This window comes from Petromyzon marinus, chromosome 57 (assembly GCF_048934315.1).
Source record: "Petromyzon marinus isolate PM22_M1 ecotype Great Lakes invasive population chromosome 57, UKy_Petmar_22M1.pri1.0, whole genome shotgun sequence".
Classification (NCBI taxonomy): Eukaryota; Metazoa; Chordata; class Hyperoartia; order Petromyzontiformes; family Petromyzontidae; genus Petromyzon; species Petromyzon marinus.
The window spans coordinates 7245949-7269402 of record NC_133723.1 but is presented as its reverse complement, the minus strand read 5'-3'; the positions used below and the strand labels follow the sequence as shown (position 1 = coordinate 7269402).

The 23454-nt window shown below is 52.7% G+C and overlaps 1 protein-coding gene across 3 annotated transcripts in view; it reads left to right on the top strand.

Moving 5' to 3' along the window:
* The first annotated feature begins 3587 nt into the window (after window positions 1–3587).
* LOC116954942 (high affinity cAMP-specific and IBMX-insensitive 3',5'-cyclic phosphodiesterase 8B-like) overlaps window positions 3588–23454 on the top strand; it is an 80552-nt gene continuing 60685 nt past the window's right edge. For 2 of the 3 annotated variants that reach the window (XM_076052726.1, XM_076052725.1), the window contains exon 1: window positions 22232–23150. Coding sequence is in view for 1 of the 3 variants with exons in the window: in XM_032975795.2 (XP_032831686.1) it covers window positions 6122–6163 (42 nt within the window). In the remaining 2 variants the exon portion in view is untranslated. Of the gene's footprint in view, window positions 6164–22231; window positions 23151–23454 lie in introns of those variants that run through there. The other variant, XM_032975795.2, reaches the window with a different exon arrangement.

The window sequence follows — 23454 nt, the reverse complement described above, 5'->3', positions numbered from 1 at the left end:
TTGAAGGCTTCACGAACTACGTGGTCAAAATAGATGTTAAATAATGTGGGAGCCAGAGGACATCCCTGTCGCACCCCAAGGTGTACAGGGAAAGGCTCGGACTCCCGGCCACGTAGTTTCACCCGGCCCGCTCACCATCATGAAGGTCCTTAATGATTGTGAGCAGAGGGTCAGGGACTCCAAAAGCACGAAGAACAACCCAGAGCCCAGGCCTACTGATGGTATCATAGGCCTTGACCAGGTCAATAAAGCAGAGATGTAGGTCTTGTTGGAATTCCCTACACCTCTGCTGCAGCAGACGGACAGAAAATATGGCATCTGTGCAGGACCGCCCTTTCATGAAACCGCATTGGGGCTCCGCAAGCCTCCCCTTAGCGTGCCTGGCAAGTCGATGTTGAATAATCCTTGCCAGGACCTTTCCTGGCACACTGAGGAGTGAGATGCCCCTGTAGTTGTTACAGTCTGTGCGGTCCCCCTTCTTAAAGAGGGGGACCACCAGGGCATCCTTCCAATCCTGCGGAACCCATCCAGTGGTCCACACAATCATACACACTCTATCACACACACACACTCTATCACACACACACACACTGTCACACACACTCTACCACACACACACACAATCATACACACTCTAACACACACACACACTATCACACACACACTGTCACACTCACTTTGTCACACACACTCTACCACACACACACTATCACACACAATCATACACACACTCTATCACACATACACACTATATCCCACACACACACTGTCACACACACTTTGTCACACACACTCTCTGTCACACACTTAAATAGACATTTGGAGCTCAAGTCTAAGCCACTCGAGTAATGATGCCTCATGACGTCGAGGGAATTTAAATGGTATGACGTGGAGAGCGTTTGATATCTGAAGGAAGTGTTTTGTTTAGGCGTATAAGCGGATTTGACATTAATCAGCAACGTGAGGGTGAGACGTTAGAGTTGTAAGAGAGTGAGAGGCGTGAGTGAGAGAGTGTAGTGTGCGTGGTGTGTGTGTGAGTGTATGTGTGTGTGTGAGAGTGTATGTGTGAGAGTGTATGTGTGAGAGTGTGAGTGTATGTGTGAGAGAGTGGTGTGTGAGAGTGTATGTGTGTGTGTGAGAGTGTATGTGTGTGTGTGAGAGTGTATGTGAGAGTGAGTGTATGTGTGCGGGTGTGAATGTATGTGTGAGAGAGTGTGGTGTGTGTGGTGTGTGTGAGTGTATGTGTGAGAGTGTGAGTGTATGTGTGAGAGTGTGAGTGTATGTTTGAGAGTGTGAGTGTATGTGTGAGGGTGTGAGTGTATGTGTGAGAGTGTATGTGTGTGTGTGAGAGTGTATGTGTGAGGGTGTGAGTGTATGTGTGAGAGTGTATGTGTGAGAGTGAGAGTGTGTGTGTTACATATTTCAGTCGTGGTTTAGTAGTAGATGCGGTTTCAGGAAAGGGCGGTCCTGCACAGATGCCATATTTTCTGTCTGTCTGCTACAGCATAGGTGTAGGGAATTCCAACAAGACCTACATCTCTGCTTTATTGATCTGGTCAAGGCCTATGACACCATCAGTAGGCCTGGGCTCTGGGTTGTTATTAGTGCTTTTGGAGTCCCAGACCCTCTGCTCACGATCATTAAGGACCTTCATGATGGTGAGCGGGCCCGGGTAAAACTACGTGGCCGGGAGTCAGAGCCATCCCCTGTACACCTTGGGGTGCGACAGGGATGTCCTCTGGCTCCCACATTATTTAACATCTATTTTGACCACGAAGTTCGTGAAGCCTTCAATAGCTGTACCGGGGGAATCTCCATATGGTACAGATATAATGGGAGGCTGATCGATGCCCCGGTGCGGTCAAGGGATGGCTCCCTATTGCTCAACCACGTTGTGTATGCCGATGATTTGGTAATAGCCGCTCATTCAGAGGAGGAGTTGGAGACGCTGCTGCTGAGACTGGAGCGTGCCACTAAGAGAGGGGGCCTTACCATCAGCCCCACCAAAACTAAGCACCTGCCTGGGTGTTTTGTACCATCGGACACTCCACCCCCACAACTCCCAATCGGTGATGGGGCAGTTGTGGAGAGAGTGGAGAGTTTCCCATACCTGGGCAGTGTGCTTATGACTGGCTCCAGTTTAACAGCAGAGGTCTCACTCCGAATCAGTCGAGCGGCAATATCTTTTCATCGGTTGCGTAACGCTGTGTGGAAGCTACCTGGTCTGTCGCTCCGCACTAAGCTTCAGGTCTTCTCGGCCACGGTCATTCCCTCCCTTCTCTACGCTTGCGAAACGTGGACCCCCCTAATGGAACATCTTCGCCGGTTGGAAACATTTAGGCTGGCCTGCCTACGATCCATCCTGGGTTTAACCAGACTGGATTGTGTGAGGAGCTCACAAATCCTTGAAAGATCTGGGCAGGGTCCCATCGGTGAGCTCCTCCGGCAGGCAAGGTTGCGATGGCTGGGTCATGTAGCCCGCATGCCCAGCCACCGCATGCCGAAACAGCTTTTGTTTGGCCGGATTGAGGGGGCTAAGCGGGCGCGGCACGGGCTAGAGAAGAGATGGAGTGATGTGGTACAGGAGGACGTGGAGCTGAGTGGACTTGCCGATGACTGGTACCAGTGGTGTCAAGATCGGCCTCTGTGGAGGAGGCTCGTGAAGGACGCTACTGGGCAGTTGGAGGCAGTCGCCCTCCAACAACAACGGAGGGCGGAGGAGCGACGCTCAGAACAACGAGCGGAACGCCGGGTGGCTAAAGCACAGCAGGTTGGCACAGTAGGGGGCACAAGTGGTGCATCAGCCAGTCATCTTAGTCAGTCGACCCGTGGCACCTGGGTCTGCCCCGTGACCTCCTGCCAGCGGGCGTTCGACACTTCACGTGGCCTCAATGTGCACATGGCCTGGCACAAGCGTCGTGGTGACGTCACCGCCACTTAGTGGCGAATGGCGGTTGTTGTTGTTGTGTGTGTATGTGTGAGTATGTGTGAGTGTATGTGTGAGAGTGTGTATGTGTGAGAGAGACCTGCAGGGGCATTTGGGACTTCTGCTGTCCAGCAGATACACAAGCAGGCCAGATAATATACAATAAAAAGTATCTATACGTATGTACACAAAACACTTACACACTCATACACACACACTCAGACAGATCCCCCATAAATCCTGAACAGACTGCAGGGGCAAGTGCTGTTAACAAACACCTAGCAAGGCTGGAACGGCACACGAGGGGGTGGGTGGCCGGCACCACGCCCGGCCGCCTTTGTCTCCCTCGCGGAGATTTTTTTACGCACCGTACCAGGTACTCGTTTGAGGCTGAGTCGACCTGGGGGAGGTTCAGATAATCGTCACTGATGTTGGCCGTGAGCGGGAATCGAACTCCGGTTGCCAGCGGTAGCATAGCTGACCGCTAACCGCTATACTAGCGCCCCCATCCTTGGACTCACAACTCACCTCGCTCACACCACCACCACCACTCTGCTACCACCACCACCACCAAATCCCCCATCCCCCACACACTCCGCCGGTGTCAGACCACAAGATAAACTCTCATCCTGATTATCACACACAGCGGGGGCGCGGACAGAGAGAGACACACACAGTCACACACAGAGACACACAGAGAGAGAGACACACAGAGAGAGACACACAGAGAGAGACACACAGAGAAAGAGACACACACAGACACACATAGAGACACACACAGAGAGAGACACACAGAGAGAGACACACAGAGACACACATAGAGACACACAGAGAGAGAGACACGCACACAGAGACACAGAGAAAGACACACACAGAGAAAGACACACACAGAGAGAGACACACACAGAGACACACACAGAGAGACACACACAGAGAGAGAGAGACACACGCAGAGACACACACAGAGACACACATAGAAACACACACAGAGAGACACACAGAGAAAGACACACACAGAGAAAGACACAGAGAGAGACACACAGAAACACAGAGAGAGACACAGAGATAGACACACGCAGAGAGAGACACACACACAGAGACACACACACAGAGACACACAGAGAGACACACACAGAGAAACACACACACAGAGACACACAGAGAGACACACACAGAGAGAGAAACACACAGAGACACAGAGAGACACACATAGAGACAAAGACGGACAGAGAGACTGAGAGAGAGAGAGACAGAGACACTTTTAGACAGAGACACTGAGACAGACAGAGAGAGATACAAATACGGCAACAGGGGGATGCGCACAGACAAAGGCGAGATTCACAGACACACAGACACACAGACACACACTGACACACACTGACACACACAGACACACTGACACACACAGACACACTGACACACACAGACACACTGAGACACACTGACACACACTGACACACACAGACACACACTGACACACACAGGCACACAGACACACTGACACACACTGACACACAGACACACATTGACACACACTGACACACACAGACACACACTGACACACAGACACACACTGACACACAGACACACAGGCACACACAGACACACTGACACACACTGACACACACACACTGACACACACAGACACACTGACACACACAGACACACAGACACACACAGACACACGCTGACACACTGACACACCGACACACTGACACACAGACACACATTGACACACACTGACACACACAGACACACACTGACACACAGACACACACTGACACACAGACACACAGGCACACACAGACACACTGACACACACTGACACACACACACACTGACACACACAGACACACTGACACACACAGACACACAGACACACACTGACACACTGACACACAGACACACACTGACACACAGACACACAGACACACACTGGCACACAGACACACACTGACACACAGACACACTGACACACACTGACACACGCACAGAGACACAATACAGAGACATGCACACAGACAGTGAAAACACGCAGATAACACAAAAGTAAAGCATTCGACTTACAAGCCACACGCAGACACACAAGGACACACACTGACACACACACAATCACACAGAGACGCAAGGACACACACACACACTCACAACACGGTACACGGACACATCGAGACGCACAGAGGCATACACCCACACTGACGCATAACACACACACACTCAAAACACGACACGCACACTGACACACAACACAGGCACACACAAGGACACACACACACATACGTGGTAGGGAGGTTCGCATACATTCATTTCAGACGCGCACGTGGTGGGGAGCACTTGCCCCAGCAGTCTGCTAAGGCTATACGGGAGAGGAGGGTGGTGGTGGTGGGAGGAATATTTGTCTTTGTATCTTCACACACACACAGAGATAGAGGAACACGACTCACAGAGAACACACACACAGAGAGACCACGACTCACAGAGAACACACACAGAGAGAGAGAGAGAGGAGTACGTCTCACAGAGAACACACACACAGAGAGAGAACCACGACTCACAGAGAACACACACACACACAGAGAGAGAGGAGTACGTCTCACAGAGAACACACACACAGAGAGGAACACGACTCACATAAAACACACACACACACAGAGAGAGGAGTACGTCTCACAGAGAACACACACACAGAGAGAGAGGAGTACGTCTCACAGAGAACACACACACACACAGAGACCACGACTCACAGAGAACACACACACAGAGAGAGTGAGACCACGACTCACAGAGAACACACACACAGAGACCACGACTCACAGAGAACACACACACAGACACACAGAGACCACGACTCACAGAGAACACACACACACACGAACACACACACACACGAACACACACACTCACACACTCACACACACACACGAACGTGCTTAGGGATTGGCTCTAACCCAATACAGTACAGGTGATCTCACCCTCCCGCCTCTGCTGAGAGGGATAGGTGGCACGGGGGGGGGGGCTATAAGAGAGACAAAGACGGAAGGGGACTTTGATTGACAGGAGACAGAGGACGAGTCGCAAGTGGATGTCCCACCGCCTGTGTGAGTCCCGACTCCGTAGCTGCTGGAGTCACGCTACCCACCCGCCCCCCAAATAGTTCAGCTGCTGAGAGGGCATTGAGAGGGCAAGGACGGCACCATGGACGGGGAATTAAGCAACGGCTCCGAGGGACGACTGCAGGTATGTACACGGGTGTGTGTGTGTGTGTAGATGTGTGTGTGTGTAGATGTGTGTGTGTGTAGATATGTGTGTGTGTAGATGTGTGTGTGTAGATGTGTGTGTGTAGATGTGTGTGTAGGTGTGTGTGTGTAGATGTGTGTGTGTAGATGTGTGTGTAGATGTGTGTGTGTGTAGATGTGTGTGTGTAGATGTGTGTGTGTAGATGTGTGTGTGCGTAGATGTGTGTGTGTGTAAATGTGTGTGTGTGTAGATGTGTGTGTGTGTAGATGTGTGTGTGTGTAGATGTGTGTGTGTAGATGTGTGTGTAGATGTGTGTGTGTAGATGTGTGTGTGTAGATGTGTGTGTAGATGTGTGTGTGTAGATGTGTGTGTAGGTGTGTGTGTATATGTGTGTGTGTAGATGTGTGTGTAGATGTGTGTGTGTGTAGATGTGTGTGTGTAGATGTGTGTGTGTAGATGTGTGTGTGCGTAGATGTGTGTGTGTGTGTAAATGTGTGTGTGTGTAGATGTGTGTGTGTGTAGATGTGTGTGTGTGTAGATGTGTGTGTGTAGATGTGTGTGTATGTGTGTGTGTAGATGTGTGTGTGTGTAGATGTGTGTGTGTGTAGATGTGTGTGTGTGTAGATGTGTGTGTGTGTGTATGTGTGTGTGTAGATGTGTGTGTGTGTAGATGTGTGTGTGTGTAGATGTGTGTGTGTGTAGATGTGTGTATGTAAATGTGAGTGTGTGTGTGTAGATGTGTGTGTGTGTAGATGTGTGTGTGTAGATGTGTGTGTGTGTAGATGTGTGTGTGTGTAGATGTGTGTGTGTAGATGTGTGTGTGTGTAGATGTGTGTGTGTGTAGATGTGTGTGTGTGTAGATGTGTGTGTAGATGTCTGTGTGTAGATGTGTGTGTGTGTAGATGTGTGTGTGTAGATGTGTGTGTGTGTAGATGTGTGTGTGTGTAGATGTGTGTGTGTAGATGTGTGTGTGTGTGTAGATGTGTGTGTAGATGTGTGTGTAGATGTGTGTGTGTAGATGTGTGTGTAGATGTGTGTGTGTGTAGATGTGTGTGTGTGTGTAGATGTGTGTGTAGATGTGTGTGTGTGTGTAGATGTGTGTGTGTGTAGATGTGTGTGTGTGTAGATGTGGGTATGTGTAGATGTGTGTGTGTGTAGATGTGTGTGTGTGTAGATGTGTGTGTGTAGATGTGTGTGTAGATGTGTGTGTAGATGTGTGTGTGTGTAGATGTGTGTGTGTGTAGATGTGTGTGTAGATGTGTGTGTGTGTAGATGTGTGTGTGTAGATGTGTGTGTGTAGATGTGTGTGTGTAGATGTGTGTGTGTGTAGATGTGTGTGTAGATGTGTGTGTGTGTAGATGTGTGTGTGTAGATGTGTGTGTGTAGATGTGTGTGTGTAGATGTGTGTGTGTGTAGATGTGTGTGTAGATGTGTGTGTGTGTAGATGTGTGTGTGTAGATGTGTGTGTGTAGATGTGTGTGTGTAGATGTGTGTGTGTGTAGATGTGTGTGTGTGTAGATGTGTGTGTGTGTGTGTAGATGTGTGTGTAGATGTGTGTGTAGATGTGCGTGTGTAGATGTGTGTGTGTGTAGATGTGTGTGTGTGTAGATGTGTGTGTGTAGATGTGTGTGTGTGTGTAGATGTGTGTGTGTGTAGATGTGTGTGTGTAGATGTGTGTGTGTGTAGATGTGTGTGTGTGTAGATGTGTGTGTGTGTAGATGTGTGTGTGTGTGTAGATGTGTGTGTGTAGATGTGAGTGTGTGTAAATGTGAGTGTGTGTGTGTAGATGTGTGTGTGTGTAGATGTGTGTGTGTAGATGTGTGTGTGTAGATGTGTGTGTGTAGATGTGTGTGTGCGTAGATGTGTGTGTGTGTGTAAATGTGTGTGTGTGTAGATGTGTGTGTGTGTAGATGTGTGTGTGTGTAGATGTGTGTGTGTAGATGTGTGTGTATGTGTGTGTGTAGATGTGTGTGTGTGTAGATGTGTGTGTGTGTAGATGTGTGTGTGTGTAGATGTGTGTGTGTGTGTATGTGTGTGTGTAGATGTGTGTGTGTGTAGATGTGTGTGTGTGTAGATGTGTGTGTGTGTAGATGTGTGTATGTAAATGTGAGTGTGTGTGTGTAGATGTGTGTGTGTGTAGATGTGTGTGTGTAGATGTGTGTGTGTGTAGATGTGTGTGTGTGTAGATGTGTGTGTGTAGATGTGTGTGTGTGTAGATGTGTGTGTGTGTAGATGTGTGTGTGTGTAGATGTGTGTGTAGATGTCTGTGTGTAGATGTGTGTGTGTGTAGATGTGTGTGTGTAGATGTGTGTGTGTGTGTAGATGTGTGTGTGTGTAGATGTGTGTGTGTAGATGTGTGTGTGTGTAGATGTGTGTGTAGATGTGTGTGTAGATGTGTGTGTAGATGTGTGTGTGTAGATGTGTGTGTAGATGTGTGTGTGTGTAGATGTGTGTGTGTGTGTAGATGTGTGTGTAGATGTGTGTGTGTGTGTAGATGTGTGTGTGTGTAGATGTGTGTGTGTGTAGATGTGGGTATGTGTAGATGTGTGTGTGTGTAGATGTGTGTGTGTGTAGATGTGTGTGTGTAGATGTGTGTGTAGATGTGTGTGTAGATGTGTGTGTGTGTAGATGTGTGTGTGTGTAGATGTGTGTGTAGATGTGTGTGTGTGTAGATGTGTGTGTGTAGATGTGTGTGTGTAGATGTGTGTGTGTAGATGTGTGTGTGTGTAGATGTGTGTGTAGATGTGTGTGTGTGTAGATGTGTGTGTGTAGATGTGTGTGTGTAGATGTGTGTGTGTAGATGTGTGTGTGTGTAGATGTGTGTGTAGATGTGTGTGTGTGTAGATGTGTGTGTGTAGATGTGTGTGTGTAGATGTGTGTGTGTGTAGATGTGTGTGTGTGTAGATGTGTGTGTGTGTGTGTAGATGTGTGTGTAGATGTGTGTGTAGATGTGCGTGTGTAGATGTGTGTGTGTGTAGATGTGTGTGTGTGTAGATGTGTGTGTGTAGATGTGTGTGTGTGTAGATGTGTGTGTGTGTAGATGTGTGTGTGTAGATGTGTGTGTGTGTAGATGTGTGTGTGTGTAGATGTGTGTGTGTGTAGATGTGTGTGTGTGTGTAGATGTGTGTGTGTAGATGTGAGTGTGTGTAAATGTGAGTGTGTGTGTGTAGATGTGTGTGTGTGTAGATGTGTGTGTGTGTAGATGTGTGTATGTAGATGTGAGTGGGTGTGTAGATGTGAGTGTGTGTAGATGTGTGTGTGTGTAGATGTGTGTGTGTGTAGATGTGTGTGTGTGTAGATGTGTGTGTGTGTAGATGTGTGTGTGTAGATGTGAGTGTGTGTAAATGTGAGTGTGTGTGTAGATGTGTGTGTGTGTAGATGTGTGTGTGTGTAGATGTGTGTATGTAGATGTGAGTGGGTGTGTAGATGTGAGTGTGTGTAGATGTGTGAGTGTGTAGATGTGAGTGGGTGTGTAGATGTGAGTGTGTGTAAATGTGAGTGTGTTTGAACTGGCACGACACGGGCTAGAGAAGAGATGGAGCTTATGCGGTTACGGGAGGACGTGGAGCTGAGCTTACTTGCCGATGACCGGTACCAGCGGTGTCAAGATCGGCCTCTGTGGAGGAGGCTCGTAAAGGACGCCGCTGCTGCTGGGCAGTTGGAGGCAGTCGCCCTCCAGCAACAACGGAGGGCAGGGGAGCGACGCTCACAACAACGAGCGGAGCGCCGGGCGGATAAAATGCAGCACTTTGGCACAGTAGGGGGCACATACTCTTTTGGTTCTTTCGGTGCAGTGTCCCGTGAACTCCTTCTCTAAGCGAGCCTTCGACACTTCACGTGGCCTCAATGTGCACCTAGCCTGGCACAGGCGCTGTTGATGACCTCACAGTCGCTTCGTGGTGAAAGGCGTGCATTGGTATTGGAGTGTGTGTGCAGATGTATGTTGATGTGAGTGTGTGTACAGGTGTGTATAGGTGTTTTAAGGCTGTAAGGGGGAGCTTTGTCTTTGTATATATTAGGTCGACTCAGCCTCAAATGAGTACCTGATGCCGCGTGGAGTAAACATCGCCACTCGGGAGACAAAGGCGGCCGGGCATGGTGGCTGGTCACCCACCCCCTCGTGTGCCGTGCCGGCCTTCAAAGATGCTACTCGCTAACAGCACTTGCCCCCTACAGTCTGTTACGGCTACACGGGGGGATCTTTGTCTTTGTGTGTAGGGGTGCGTGGTGTAGTGGCTAAAGCACGCCAAGCTGCCACAGTGGGGGGGGGGGGGGGGCACAGGTCGGCGCAGCTGTCTGCCATCTCGGTCAGTCGACCCACGGCACCTTGGCCTGTCCCGTGACCTACGCAGCAGCGAAACCTCCCACGCTTCACGCGACGTGCACCTAGCCTGGCACAAGCGCCGCGGTGACTTTGGCAACCACTCACGTGGCGAACGACGACGGTTGTCGGTCGGTGCTGCTGGTGCGGAGCTGTGCGGGGCAGAGCTCCGGAAAATAGCCCCTCCTGAGCTGAGACATCCTGACATCGTGTGCGGCATCAGCGGGGAGCGGTGGCGCAGCGGTGAGCGCGCCGCGCAACACGAACGCCGGCGACGAACGCCTTTGGAACCGCTCCGGCGCCTCCCCTAGGTCGACTCAGCCTCAACTGAGTGCGGAGAACGCGGCGCGGTGTGCACTGGGCGGGAGTGTGGTGGAGGGTGGACGTCCAAGGCGTGATGTCCAGCCGCCCGCCGCCTCTTCATAAGTGTTGCGCACTTGCCCCAGCAGCCTGTCAAGGCTGCACGGACGGGGGGGAGGGGGAATGGAGTGGTCCTTCACGCCACCCACCCCCCCGCCGCCTTTTATTACGCGTGGCAATGGATTGTTGAATCCGTCTGTGCGGAGCTGTGGAGCGTTCTCCCGGCTTTCCTGGGGTTTCCATAGCCGCGCTTTCACGCCCGGTAGCGAGAAGGACATCCTGAACGTTGGCCTTGGGACTCAACCATGCCAGCAGCCGGAGCCAGTGAGTGGCATCTATTTTTGTTTTATTATGACCTGTATTGAAGAGGAGGGCTGGGCATTAACATCAATCTGCGCGCGCGAGCGTGTATATATTTGTTGTCAAATTGTCATAGTGATATGAGTCCGTACATGTTTACGCGCGCGCGCGTGTGTGTGTGTGTACATATGTGGGGTGGCCTTCATAGGCGCTGTTCGCTCACAGCACTTGCCCCTAAAGTCTCTGAAGGCTACGCGTGGGATCTTTGTCTTTGTCGTGGGTGGGTGTATGCATGTAGGGGGGGTTGGGGGGGGGACAAAGATCCCCCGTGTAGCTGCAACAGACCGTTGGGGCAATTGTTGTTAGCGAGTAGCACCTGTGGAGTGGTGAGCGCTACGAACCCAACCACCCGGATTCGATTCCCGCTCACGGCCAACACCGGTGGCGATTATCTGAACCGGTCCTGGGCCTCCCCTAAGTCGACTCAGCCTCATGTGCATACCTGGTGCGGTGTGTAGTAAACATCGCCACTGGGGAGACAAAGGCGGCCGGGCGTGGTGCTGGCCACCCACCCCGTCGTGTGCCGTGCCGGCCTTCACAGGTGCTACTCGCTAACAGCACTTGCCCCAAAAGTCTGTTAAGGCTACACGGGGTATCTTTGCCTTTGCTTTGTCTACATACGTATAGAGATGCGTGTGTCCGTGTCGCAGGTCGACTCAGTCTCAAATTGAGTTAGTCTATCCGTTGCGTTTTGTAAACATCGCATCTCGGGAGACAAAGGCGGCCAGGCGCTGTGCCCGCCACTCGCGTGCCGTGCCGGCCTTCGTAGGCCAGCTCCTCGCGAACAGCACTCGCTCCCCAAATAGCCTGCTGAGGCCCTACGGTGGATCTTCAGTCTGTATTGTACAGACTGAAGACCCACCTGTCAAACACACCCCATGCGTGTGGATCCAGCGATTCCAGCTGACCGTAAAGGAGAGAGTGCAGATCTGCACGTCGCCTTCTCACGCCACTCACCAGCAGAGATGTTCACTACGGTGAGACACCACTGGGCGGAACTCCTGACACTGCCCACACTTTACCATCCCACCAGCCCGTGGTGGAGAGATGTTCACTCCGGTTCGACACTGTGTGAAACTCCTGACAGTGCCCACACTTTACCATCTCACCAGCCCAGGGTGGAGAGATGTTCACTACGGTTTGACACCACTGTGTGAAACTCCTGACAGTGCCCACACTTTACCATCTCACCGGCCCATGGTGGAGAGATGTTCACTCCGGTTCGACACTGGGTGAAACTCCTGACAGTGCCCACACTTTACCATCCCACCAGCCCATGGTGGAGAGATGTTCACTACGGTTTGACACTACTGGGTGAAACTCCTGACAGTGCCCACACTTTACCATCCCACCGGCCCAGGCTGGAGAGATGTTCACTACGGTTTGACACCACTGGGTGAAACTCCTGACAGTGCCCACACTTTACCATCTCACCGGCCCATGGTGGAGAGATGTTCACTACGGTGAGACACCACTGGGCGAAACTCCTGACAGTGCCCACACTTTACCATCTCACCAGCCCAGGCTGGAGAGATGTTCACTCCGGTTCGACACTGGGTGAAACTCCTGACAGTGCCCACACTTTACCATCCCACCGGCCCAAGCTGGAGAGATGTTCACTACGGTTTGACACCACTGGGTGAAACTCCTGACAGTGCCCACACATTACCATCCCACCCGCCCAGGGTGGAGAGATGTTCACTCCGGTTCGACACTGTGTGAAACTCCTGACAGTGCCCACACTTTACCATCTCACCGGCCCATGGTGGAGAGATGTTCACTACCTCGCCAGGTTTACAGGAGGGTCATGGGTTCGATCCCGACCCTGACGCCTGCTGCTGTATATTTAAAGTTTGCGTGTCTCTCTCTCTTTCTCCGTGGTCGCGTGGATTTTTCTCCGGGTCTTCCGAGTTTTTCCCATCCACGTTTTTAGAATCGCCACCACGCGTCTCGAGTTATTTGGCTGCTGTAAATCTCCACGCAGGACGATAAGCCACTTTGTTGCGCTATCAATTTGCGGGAAGGTCGCTTCTGAAAAAGAAAGCGAGCTACATAGCTCAGTGGGGCCTTCCCTGTTAAAATAAAAATATATTTGTTCTGTTTAAGTTCATCAGCCAATCGAATAACTCGGTTTGTTGTTGTACTGAGTGCAATTATTGAACGCGCATCTGGATATCGGCAATGATGAAACGAGAGTGGTTTTTGGAAGAAGAGGAAAATTTAATTTGATAATGAAAACTAATGTTTGAAATCCTGGAAAGTTAAGAATCTGTGCGTACTACACCCGCAACGGCACATTAGCTACAAAAACACGGGGATTGTCTCTTAGAACAGGGATCGCAAACACAGTCGAAGCGAGGTGTGTGGTGTGTGGTGGGTGAGGTGTGTGTGATGTATGTGGTGTTGGTGAGGTGTGTGTGGTGTTGGTGAGGTGTGTGTGTGTGTGATGTGAGGAGTGTGTGTGGTTGGGTGAGGTGTGAGGGGTGTGTGTGTGATGTGTATGATGTGTGTGTGGTGGGTGGGGTGTGTGCGGGTGAGGTGTGTGGGTGAGGTGTGTGTGTGATGTGAGGTGTGAGGGTTGTGTGGGTGAGGTGTAAGGTGTGTGTGTGATGTGTATGATGTGTGTGTGGTGGGTGAGGTGTGTGTGTGTGTGGTGGGTGGGGTGTGTGCGGGTGAGGTGTGTGTGTGATGTGAGGATTGTGTGTGGTTAGGTGAGGTGGGTGATGTGTGTGTGTGTGTGCGAGTGAGGTGTGTGTGTGTGTGTGTGAGGTGTGTGTGTGTGCGGGTGAGGTGTGTGAGGTGTGTGTGTGCGAGTGAGGTGTGTGTGTGTGCGGTGTGTGTGTGTGCGGGTGAGGTGTGTGTGTGAGGTGTGTGTGTGTGGTGGGTGGGGTGTGTGTGTGTGTGGTGGTTGGGGTGTGTGCGGGTGAATTGTGTGTGTGATGTGAGGATTGTGTGCGGTTAGGTGAGGTGGGTGATGTGTGTGTGTGTGCGAGTGAGGTGTGTGTGTGTGGTGTGTGTGTGCGAGTGAGGTGTGTGTGTGTGTGTGAGGTGTGTGTGTGTGTGCGAGTGAGATGTGTGTGTGAGGTGTGTGTGTGCGAGTGAGGTGTGTGTGTGTGTGAGGTGTGTGTGTGTGCGGGTGAGGTGTGTGTGTGTGAGGTGTGTGTGTGTGTGAGGTGTGTGTGTGAGGTGTGTGTGTGCGGGTGAGGGGTGTGTGAGGTGTGTGTGTGTGTGAGTGAGGTGTGTGTGTGTGAGGTGTGTGTGTGAGGTGTGTGTGTGTGCGAGTGAGGTGTGTGTGCGGGTGAGGTGTGTGTGTGAGTGAGGTGTGTGTGTGTGTGTGAGGTGTGTGTGTGTGTGAGGTGTGTGTGTGTGCGAGTGAGGTGTGTGTGCGGGTGAGGTGTGTGTGTGAGGTGTGTGTGTGTGCGGGTGAGGTGTGTGTGTGTGAGGTGTGTGTGTGTGTGAGGTGTGTGTGTGTGAGTGAGGTGTGTGTGTGTGTGAGGTGTGTGTGTGTGAGGTGTGTGTGTGTGCGAGTGAGGTGTGTGTGTGGAGGCTCATGAAGGACACTATCGGGCAGCTGGAGGCAGTCGCCTTCCAACAACAACGGGTGGGGTGGGGGGCAGAGAGAAGCGACGCTCACAACAACGAGCGGAGAGCGCCGGGCGGATAAAGTGCAGCCAGTTGGCACAGTAGGGGGGCACAGCTGGGTGCAGCTGCCAGTCACTTCAGTCAGTCAACCCATGGCACCTGGGTCTGTCCTGCGACCCCCTGCCAGCTTAGAGCCTTCTTCACGTGCACCTAGCCTGGCACAGGCGGCGTGGTGACGGGTGCCTGTACTGACTGCTTGCACTGTGATACAGAGAGAGATGGTGGTGGTGGTGGGGGGTTGTGGAGGAACTTAGGGACGAAAAAGCGAAGCTTGTAGAATATTAAAACCTCTTCAGAGGACTCCATCAGCACACAGAGTGAGTAATGATCGCGGGATCCATTCAGTTACAGCACCGATTACACGGGCACAAACTCAAGCGTACTTTTATAAATGTCAATAATTATTGTTGGAGAGCACACTGCATTCGTGCTACAGAGAGTACGGGTTGTGATGAAATTTGTTGTTGTTGTTAAAAATACTCATCAGACTACGGAGTGCTGGTGTACACTGCCGATGGATAGGACAGCAGGCTGAGTCTTAGAGAGTGCGGGCGTCTCAGGCTGTCGGCCACAGGCTGTAGGGCTGCTCCGGGCTTGCAAGGGGGGGGGGGGCTACCGGCTGCGGGGGGGGAGGCTACAGGCTGCAAGGGGGACTACAGGCTGCTAGGGGGGGCTACAAGCTGCTAGGGGGGCTACAAGCTGCTAGGGGGGCTACAGGCTACTAGGGGGGGCTACAGGCTGCTAGGGGGGCTACAGGCTGCTAGGGGGGGCTACAGGCTGCTAGGGGGGCTACAGGCTGTTAGGGGGGGCTACAGGCTGCAAGGGGGGCTACAGGCTGCTAGGGGGGGCTACAGGCTGCTAGGGGGGCTACAGGCTGCAAGGGGGGCTACAGGCTGCTAGGGGGGGGGCTACAGGCTGCTAGGGGGGCTACAGGCTGCAAGGGGGGCTACAGGCTGCAAGGGGGGGGCTACAGGCTGCAGGGGGGGCTACAGGTTGCAAGGGGGGGGCTACAGGCTACAAGGGGGGGGCTACAGGTTGCAAGGGGGGCTACAGGCTGCAAGGGGGGCTACAGGCTGCAGGGGGGGGCTACAGGCTGCTAGGGGGGGGCTACAGGCTGCAAGGGGGGGGCTACAGGCTGCAAGGTTACAGACTGTGTGCTATGACGCAGGACTGCCGGCGATTGACGTGCGAGCCGCGTGCACCTTGTGGACGGGGGGTCACACACGGACACGGCCCCCACACGTGCACGCGCGCGTGTGTTTGTGCGCGTGCGCGCTAGTGTGCGTGTATGTGTGCGCGCGTGTGTGTATGTGTGCGCGTGTGTGTGCGTGTATGTGTGTATGTGCGCGTGTGTGAGTCTGAGTGTACGGGAGCGGTGGTGTAGCGGTTAGCGCGCTGCGCTATGAACCCGGCGACACGGGTTCGATTCCCGCTCACGGCCAACACCAGTGACGATGATCTGAACTGGTCCTAGGTCGACTCAGCCTCAAACGAGTACCTGGTGCGGTGTGTTAACATCGCCGCTGGGGAGACAAAGGCGGCCGGGCGTGGTGCTGGCCACCCACCCCCTCGTGTGCCGTTCCGGCCTTCATAGGTGCTGCTCGCTAACAGCACTTGCCCCTACAGTCTGTTAAGGCTACACGGGGGAATCTTTGCCTTTGTATGTACAGTACGTGTGTCTGTGTGTTGACGAATATCTTAGCCGGTCCTGGATCTCCCCTAGGTCGATTCAGCCTAAAATGCCGGATATCTGGTAGAGCAGCTGCTGTTAGCGAGCACCTATTAAGGCACACAATCCCGGGGTTATACTCTTTGGGGCCGTCCATAAATGACGTCACGCACCTAGGGGGGGGGTCAGACATGTGTGACGATGTGTGACGATGGGGGGGGGGGAGTGTTTGAGAAATGTGACGTCAGTAGAACAACGCGTTCTACTTAATTAAATAGATTTTTTAATAAATGTTTTCTCCTACAACATCAGAGTGCAGCGCCACGTTAAATACGCGCTACAATGACAATAGTTTAAAGCGATTTAAAGCATGTTTTATTTTTTTTGGTGGGGGGGAGGCCAGAGCTTTGTGACGTCATATTAGAGGGGGGGGGGTCTGACTTTTTGTGACGTCGTGTGACGATGGAGGGGGGGGGGTCAAAAATCGTCCAAAATCGCGTGACGTCATTTATGGACGGCCCCTTTGGTTCTTTCGGTAAAGTCACGTGGGTATAAAATTAAATAAATCACGACGTTTCGGGCGGCAACACAAGCGTCCATCATCAGGCGACTTCACCGAAATAACCAAAGAGTATGGATTCCAGCAGTAACGAAAGCTTCGAATCAAGATTCATCCCGGGGTAGGTGATTGTGGGTGCCAGGACCCCTCCCGGCCGCCTTCGTCTCCCCAGCATTCACGTTTGAGTATCGCAGCAGGCGCCCTGCTGGGGGCAGGCGTGGGGGTGAGGGGGGGTGACGGCTTAAAAACCGGTCCAGCTGTTCGCCACTGACGATGGCCGTGAGCAGGAATCGAACCGTTCGTGACGAGCTGGGCGGGGCCTCTGCGTGAGTGGGCGGGGGCCTATGCGTGAGTGGGCGGGGGCCTGTGCACGAGTAGGCGGAGCCTCTGCGTGGGGCCGATGCGTGAGTGGGCCGGCGGGGGGGCCCGTGCACGAGTGGGCGGGGTCTCTGCGTGAGTGGGCGGGGGCCTGTGCACGAGTAGGCGGAGCCTCTGCGTTGGTGAGGCCGATGCCGTGAGTGAGCGGGGAACTGTGCGCTAGCGAGCGGGGGCGGGTGTTCGGGGAGCCTGTGCACGAGTGGGCGGGGCCTCTGCGTGGGTGGGCGGGGGCCTATGCACGAGTAGGCGGAGCCTCTGCGTGGGGCCTATGCGTGAGTGGGCCGGGGGTGGGGCCTCTGTGCACGAGCGGGCGGGAGTCTCTGCGTGAGTGGGCGGGGTCTCCTCGCGGATGGGCGGGGCCCGCAATGACGCGCACACGAGGAGGAGGGGAGTGAGATCAAAAATCGCGCACGCGCCGTGATTGGAGCGCGCGCTCGGTTGACGTTGAACCGAGGGGGAGCCCAATCAGCCCGTAATGCCCCTTAATGCCCTACAAAGGACGCAGTGTGCCATATATACAGGTCGGCAAGACGTCACAATGCCCTCGTTGCTTCAATGCCCCCCCTCCCGACCCAAAGTGTCTCATCAATTCACCCCCCCCACTACCCATGCCCCGTAAATGCTCTCCCATCTCCCTCATGCAGCCACCCCACGTGAGCAAATTATTGCCCTAAAACACCACACACTTCATCACGTCTTATAACACCACACACTTCATCACGTCCTATAACACCACACACTTCATCACGTCCTATAACACCACACACTTCATCACGTCCTATAACACCACACACTTCATCACGTCCTATAACACCACACACTTCATCACGTCCTATAACACCACGCCCTATAACACCACACACTTCATCACGTCCTATAACACCACGCCCTATAACACCACACACTTCATAACACCCTATAACACCACGCCCTATAACACCACACACTTCATCACGTCCTATAACACCACACACTTCATCACGTCCTATAACACCACGCCCTATAACACCACACACTTCATCACGTCCTATAACACCACGCCCTATAACACCACACACTTCATCACGTCCTATAACACCACGCCCTATAACACCACACACTTCATCACGTCCTATAACACCACACACTTCATCACGTCCTATAACACCACGTCCTATAACACCACACACACTTCACCACGCCCTATAACACCACACACTTCATCACACCCTATAACACCACACACTTCATCACACCCTGTAACACCTCGCCCTATAACACCACACACTTCATCACACCCTATAACACCTCGCCCTATAACACCACGTACACTTCATCACGTCCTATAGCACCACACCCTATAACACCACACACTTCATCACGTCCTATAACACCACACACTTCATCACGTCCTATAACACCACGCCTTATAACACCACACACACTTCATCATGCCCTATAACACCTCGCCCTATAACACCACGTACACTTCATCACGTCCTATATCCCAGGTGATCCGTGATGTTGTCTCGGTGTGGTCTGGGGATTGTTGTTGTTTTGCCGCCTTGCCCAGGCTTGCATTTAGCGTTGAAACATCGACCGAAATGTTACTATGTGCTTGTGCAATTTGTTCGTGCACGGGAGACTTTATTTCTAATTGTTTCCAGTGACTCGCTTATCTCTTCTCCACTTTGCACCACCTATCGTTGTCTCGTTGCTGTTGTACCTCGCTGACCCCGTTCCCCTACCGGACGTATGTGAACAAAGAGCTTCACAGCTCATCGGATTCCTCCTCCCGTCTAAACAAACATTCCGACTCGCCCTAACTCCACCGCTACCTCTCCGACAGGGCCTGGCGTACACGGGGCCTGGGTGGCAAACCCATCCCCCCCCCCCAAGCACGGGGCCCGGGACGGTCACCCCAAATTCTCCGTGTACTCGAAGGAACGACTCTGCCCCTCGGTGCTGTACGTAGCCGTCTGCGCTGAATCTCGTTGGTGCGGGACACATTTGGAGGAGAAACAATTGCCTCGTGTGCTAAGTGTGAGTGTCGTGGTGCTGCCGCACATTGATTCGGCCTCGAACGAGTGCCTGGGTGCGGTGTGTAAACATCGCCACTGGGGAGACAAAGGCGGCCGGGCCTGGTGCTGGCCACCCACCCCCTCGCGGGCCGTGACGGCCTTCATAAGGGTGCAGCACTTGCCCCAACAGTCTGTCAAGGCTATACGGGGGACTATTTTGTTGTTTTTGTGATACCAGATTTGTTACAACTTTGTTGGCGCACGTTCAAGGGGTTTCGTCTAACAGCAGAGAATACGGTAATTATAACAACAACAGCAATAACAATAGCAACATTGTAACGAGCGAATACGATTGCTCCGTGTGAAGTCGTGATTGCGTTTGGTGGTACTGGCGGTGGTGCGAGTGGGAGACAAAGGCGGCCGGGCGCGGTGCTGTCCAACCTCATCCCGTCGTGTGTACCATGCTGGCCTTCATCGGTGCTACTCGCTGACGGCACTTGACCCCAGTCTGTTGAGGCTACACGGGGGATCTTTGTCTCTGGTGCTGCCCGTTTGAGGATCCAAAGCAGGAATTGTAAACGGCCCGAGAGTGAGATGATGAAGCATTCGAGATGCAGTAGGATGAGAGAGAGAGATGTTGACATGAGATGGAGATGCAGTGGGATGAGAGAGATGTTGACATGAGTTGAAGATGCAGTGGGATGAGAGAGATGTTGACATGAGATGGAGATGCAGTGGGATGAGAGAGATGTTGACATGAGATGGAGATGCAGTGGGATGAGAGAGATGTTGACATGAGATGGAGATGCAGTGGGATGAGAGAGATGTTGACATGAGATGGAGATGCAGTGGGATGAGAGAGATGTTGACATGAGATGGAGATGCAGTGGGATGAGAGAGATGTTGACATGAGATGAAGATGCAGTGGGATGAGAGAGATGTTGACATGAGATGGAGATGCGGTGGGATGAGAGAGATGTTGACATGAGATGGAGATGCAGTGGGATGAGAGAGATGTTGACATGACATGGAGATGCAGTGGGATGAGAGAGATGTTGACATGAGATGGAGATGCAGTGGGATGAGAGAGAGATGTTGACATGAGATGGAGATGCAGTGGGATGAGAGAGAGATGTTGACATGAGATGGAGATGCAGTGGGATGAGAGAGATGTTGACATGACATGGAGATGCAGTGGGATGAGAGAGATGTTGACATGAGTTGAAGATGCAGTGGGATGAGAGAGATGTTGACATGAGATGGAGATGCAGTGGGATGAGAGAGATGTTGACATGAGATGGAGATGCAGTGGGATGAGAGAGATGTTGACATGAGATGGAGATGCAGTGGGATGAGAGAGATGTTGACATGAGATGGAGATGCGGTGGGATGAGAGAGATGTTGACATGAGATGGAGATGCAGTGGGATGAGAGAGATGTTGACATGACATGGAGATGCAGTGGGATGAGAGAGATGTTGACATGAGATGGAGATGCAATGGGATGAGAGAGATGTTGACATGACATGGAGATGCAGTGGGATGAGAGAGATGTTGACATGAGATGGAGATGTTGTACAGTACAGTACAGTGTTAGAAATAAGAGAAGGCAGATTCCGACAAGATTGCGATGAGACGGAGCAATCCGCCGTCACGTCAATGATCTTCAATATTGAGCTTTTTAATTTTGAGACATTTGGCGCTGCAGTTTTTTTCTCTCTCCTTTAAATCATGAATCCATTATCATGACCTCGGTAAATCTTGAGATACTTGTGGGGGCGCGGGTGATTGCTCACGCTTGTGCTAGCTTTGCTTGAAGCCTTGCACCAAAGACAAAGATCCCCCGTGTAGCCTGTAACAGACTTGTCGGGGCAAGTGCTGCTGTTAGCGAGCAGCACCCTATGAAGGCCGGCACGGCACGCGACGGGGGTTTGGGTGGCCAGCCACCACGCCCGGCCGCCTTTGTCTCTCCAGTGGCGATGTCTTTGTTACACACCGCACCAGGTGCTCATTTGAGGCTGAGTCGACCTAGGGGCGGGGGGGGAGGCCCAGGACCGGTTCAGATAACCGCCACTGGGTGTTGGTGGCCGCGAGCGGGAATCGAACTCGGGTCGCCAGGTTCGCAGCGCGACCCCGGCTACTACGCGACCGCTCCCCCATCCATCATCACCACAGCACCATCACCACCACAGCACCATCACCACCACAGCACCATCACCACCACAGCACCATCATCACCACAGCACCATCATCACCACAGCACCATCACCACCACAGCACCATCACCACCACAGCACCATCACCACCCCCACTGCGCATGTGGAGAGAGAGGAGATGGAAGGGGGGGGGAAGATGGAGCAGGGGGGGAGGATGGAGCAGGGGGGGAGGATGGAGCACGGGGGGGGTGGAGTGGGAGGGATGGAGGGGGGGGCAGGGGGGGATGCAGGGGGGAGGATGGAGGGGGGGGCAGGGGGAGGATGGAGGGGGGGGCAGGGGGGGATGGAGGGGGGCAGGGGAGGATGGAGGGGGGGGGCAGGGGGGGATGGAGGGGGGCAGGGGGAGGATGGAGGGGGGGCAGGGGGGATTGAGGGGGGGGCAGGGGGAGGATGGAGGGGGGGCGGGGGGAGGATGGAGGGGGGGAGGAGCGCGAGGGATGGAGGGGGGGCAGGGGGAGGATGGAGGGGGGGGCGGGGGGGATGTGCAGCGAGTTGCGGATTCGGCGCCTGTCTCGTATCATCATCACTCGGCAGCCAACCGGGATGTCGCCCCAACCCCCCCCACCCCGTCCCATCACCACCCATCACCCTCCTTGGTTGCGCAGTGAGTGTTAGTCCAGCGTGTAAGGACACGGTGTGCCATCATTTAAAAACAAAAAAAATCACCATCATAACGGTCGTTACCACCAACCCCACCACCACCATCATCATCGCGATCCGCTGGTTAATATATCACGCAGCGATGCGCGCGTAACATTTCCGCTGCTGCTGTTTGTTGCCGTCACGTTCGGCGTTGTAGCCTTAATAGGTGCTCGCGAAACAGCGCTTGCTGTTGTTGTTACAGTCCGTGATTCAATAGCAGCAGCAGTAGCAGCAGCAAGCTACGTCGTCGCCAGAGTCATCGGTCACAGCATCAGCTGTTGGCGCGTTAATTTCTGCTCCGACTGCATTTGGTTTCATTAGCTGGGTTGTGGTTAAAAGAAACACACCAAAAAATAATTCGCTGTGTTTATCGCTTTTAGTCGGTACGTTTTTTTTGTGCAGTTTATATAATTCAAAAATTACCATCATCATCATCGTCGTCACCAGCATCATCATCGCCGCCGCCGCCGCCACCCACCGATTCGTGATCATCAGCATTCTAAGCTCAGCGTTATAAACTGCAACAGGGGGTGGTGGTGGGGGGGGGAGGGAAATAAATAAATCGAAAAACATTTAAATCGTCAATCATTCCTCTTCGTTGAATACTTCATCGCATCAATTGCCACAGTATCTACATCATCATCATCGTGGTGGCGGCGGCGATGATGATGATGATGGTGGTGCCGTCCGTAGCCATCCATGCAGTGGTGCTGGTGATGATGATGGTGGTGGTGATGATGGTGATGATGGTGTTGGTCCCGTGTTTGCGAGCAACTGTTCCTCTTCACTAAGCCGTCTGTCGCGGCTGCTGCCGTCTTTATAAGGACAACCTCTTCACCAGGCAAGGCTGTTGTCATCGTTCGTCTCTGATAAGCGTCGTCCTCGTCGTCATCCTATCGTCATTGCCCAATCGTCATCATCATCATCACATTCCTCATCCCATCAATATTTATTTGTTTCATTTGAAGCATCCAACCCGCCTCTTTATTTTTAAAACCTCTTTCAAACGCGCGCCGTGATTTTTATTATGGTTGCTCCAACTCGGCTGTTTCGTGTTACCACCATCAACACCACCATCAGCAGCACCACCATCAACACCACCATCAACACCATCATCATCAGTATCACCATCAACACCACCATCA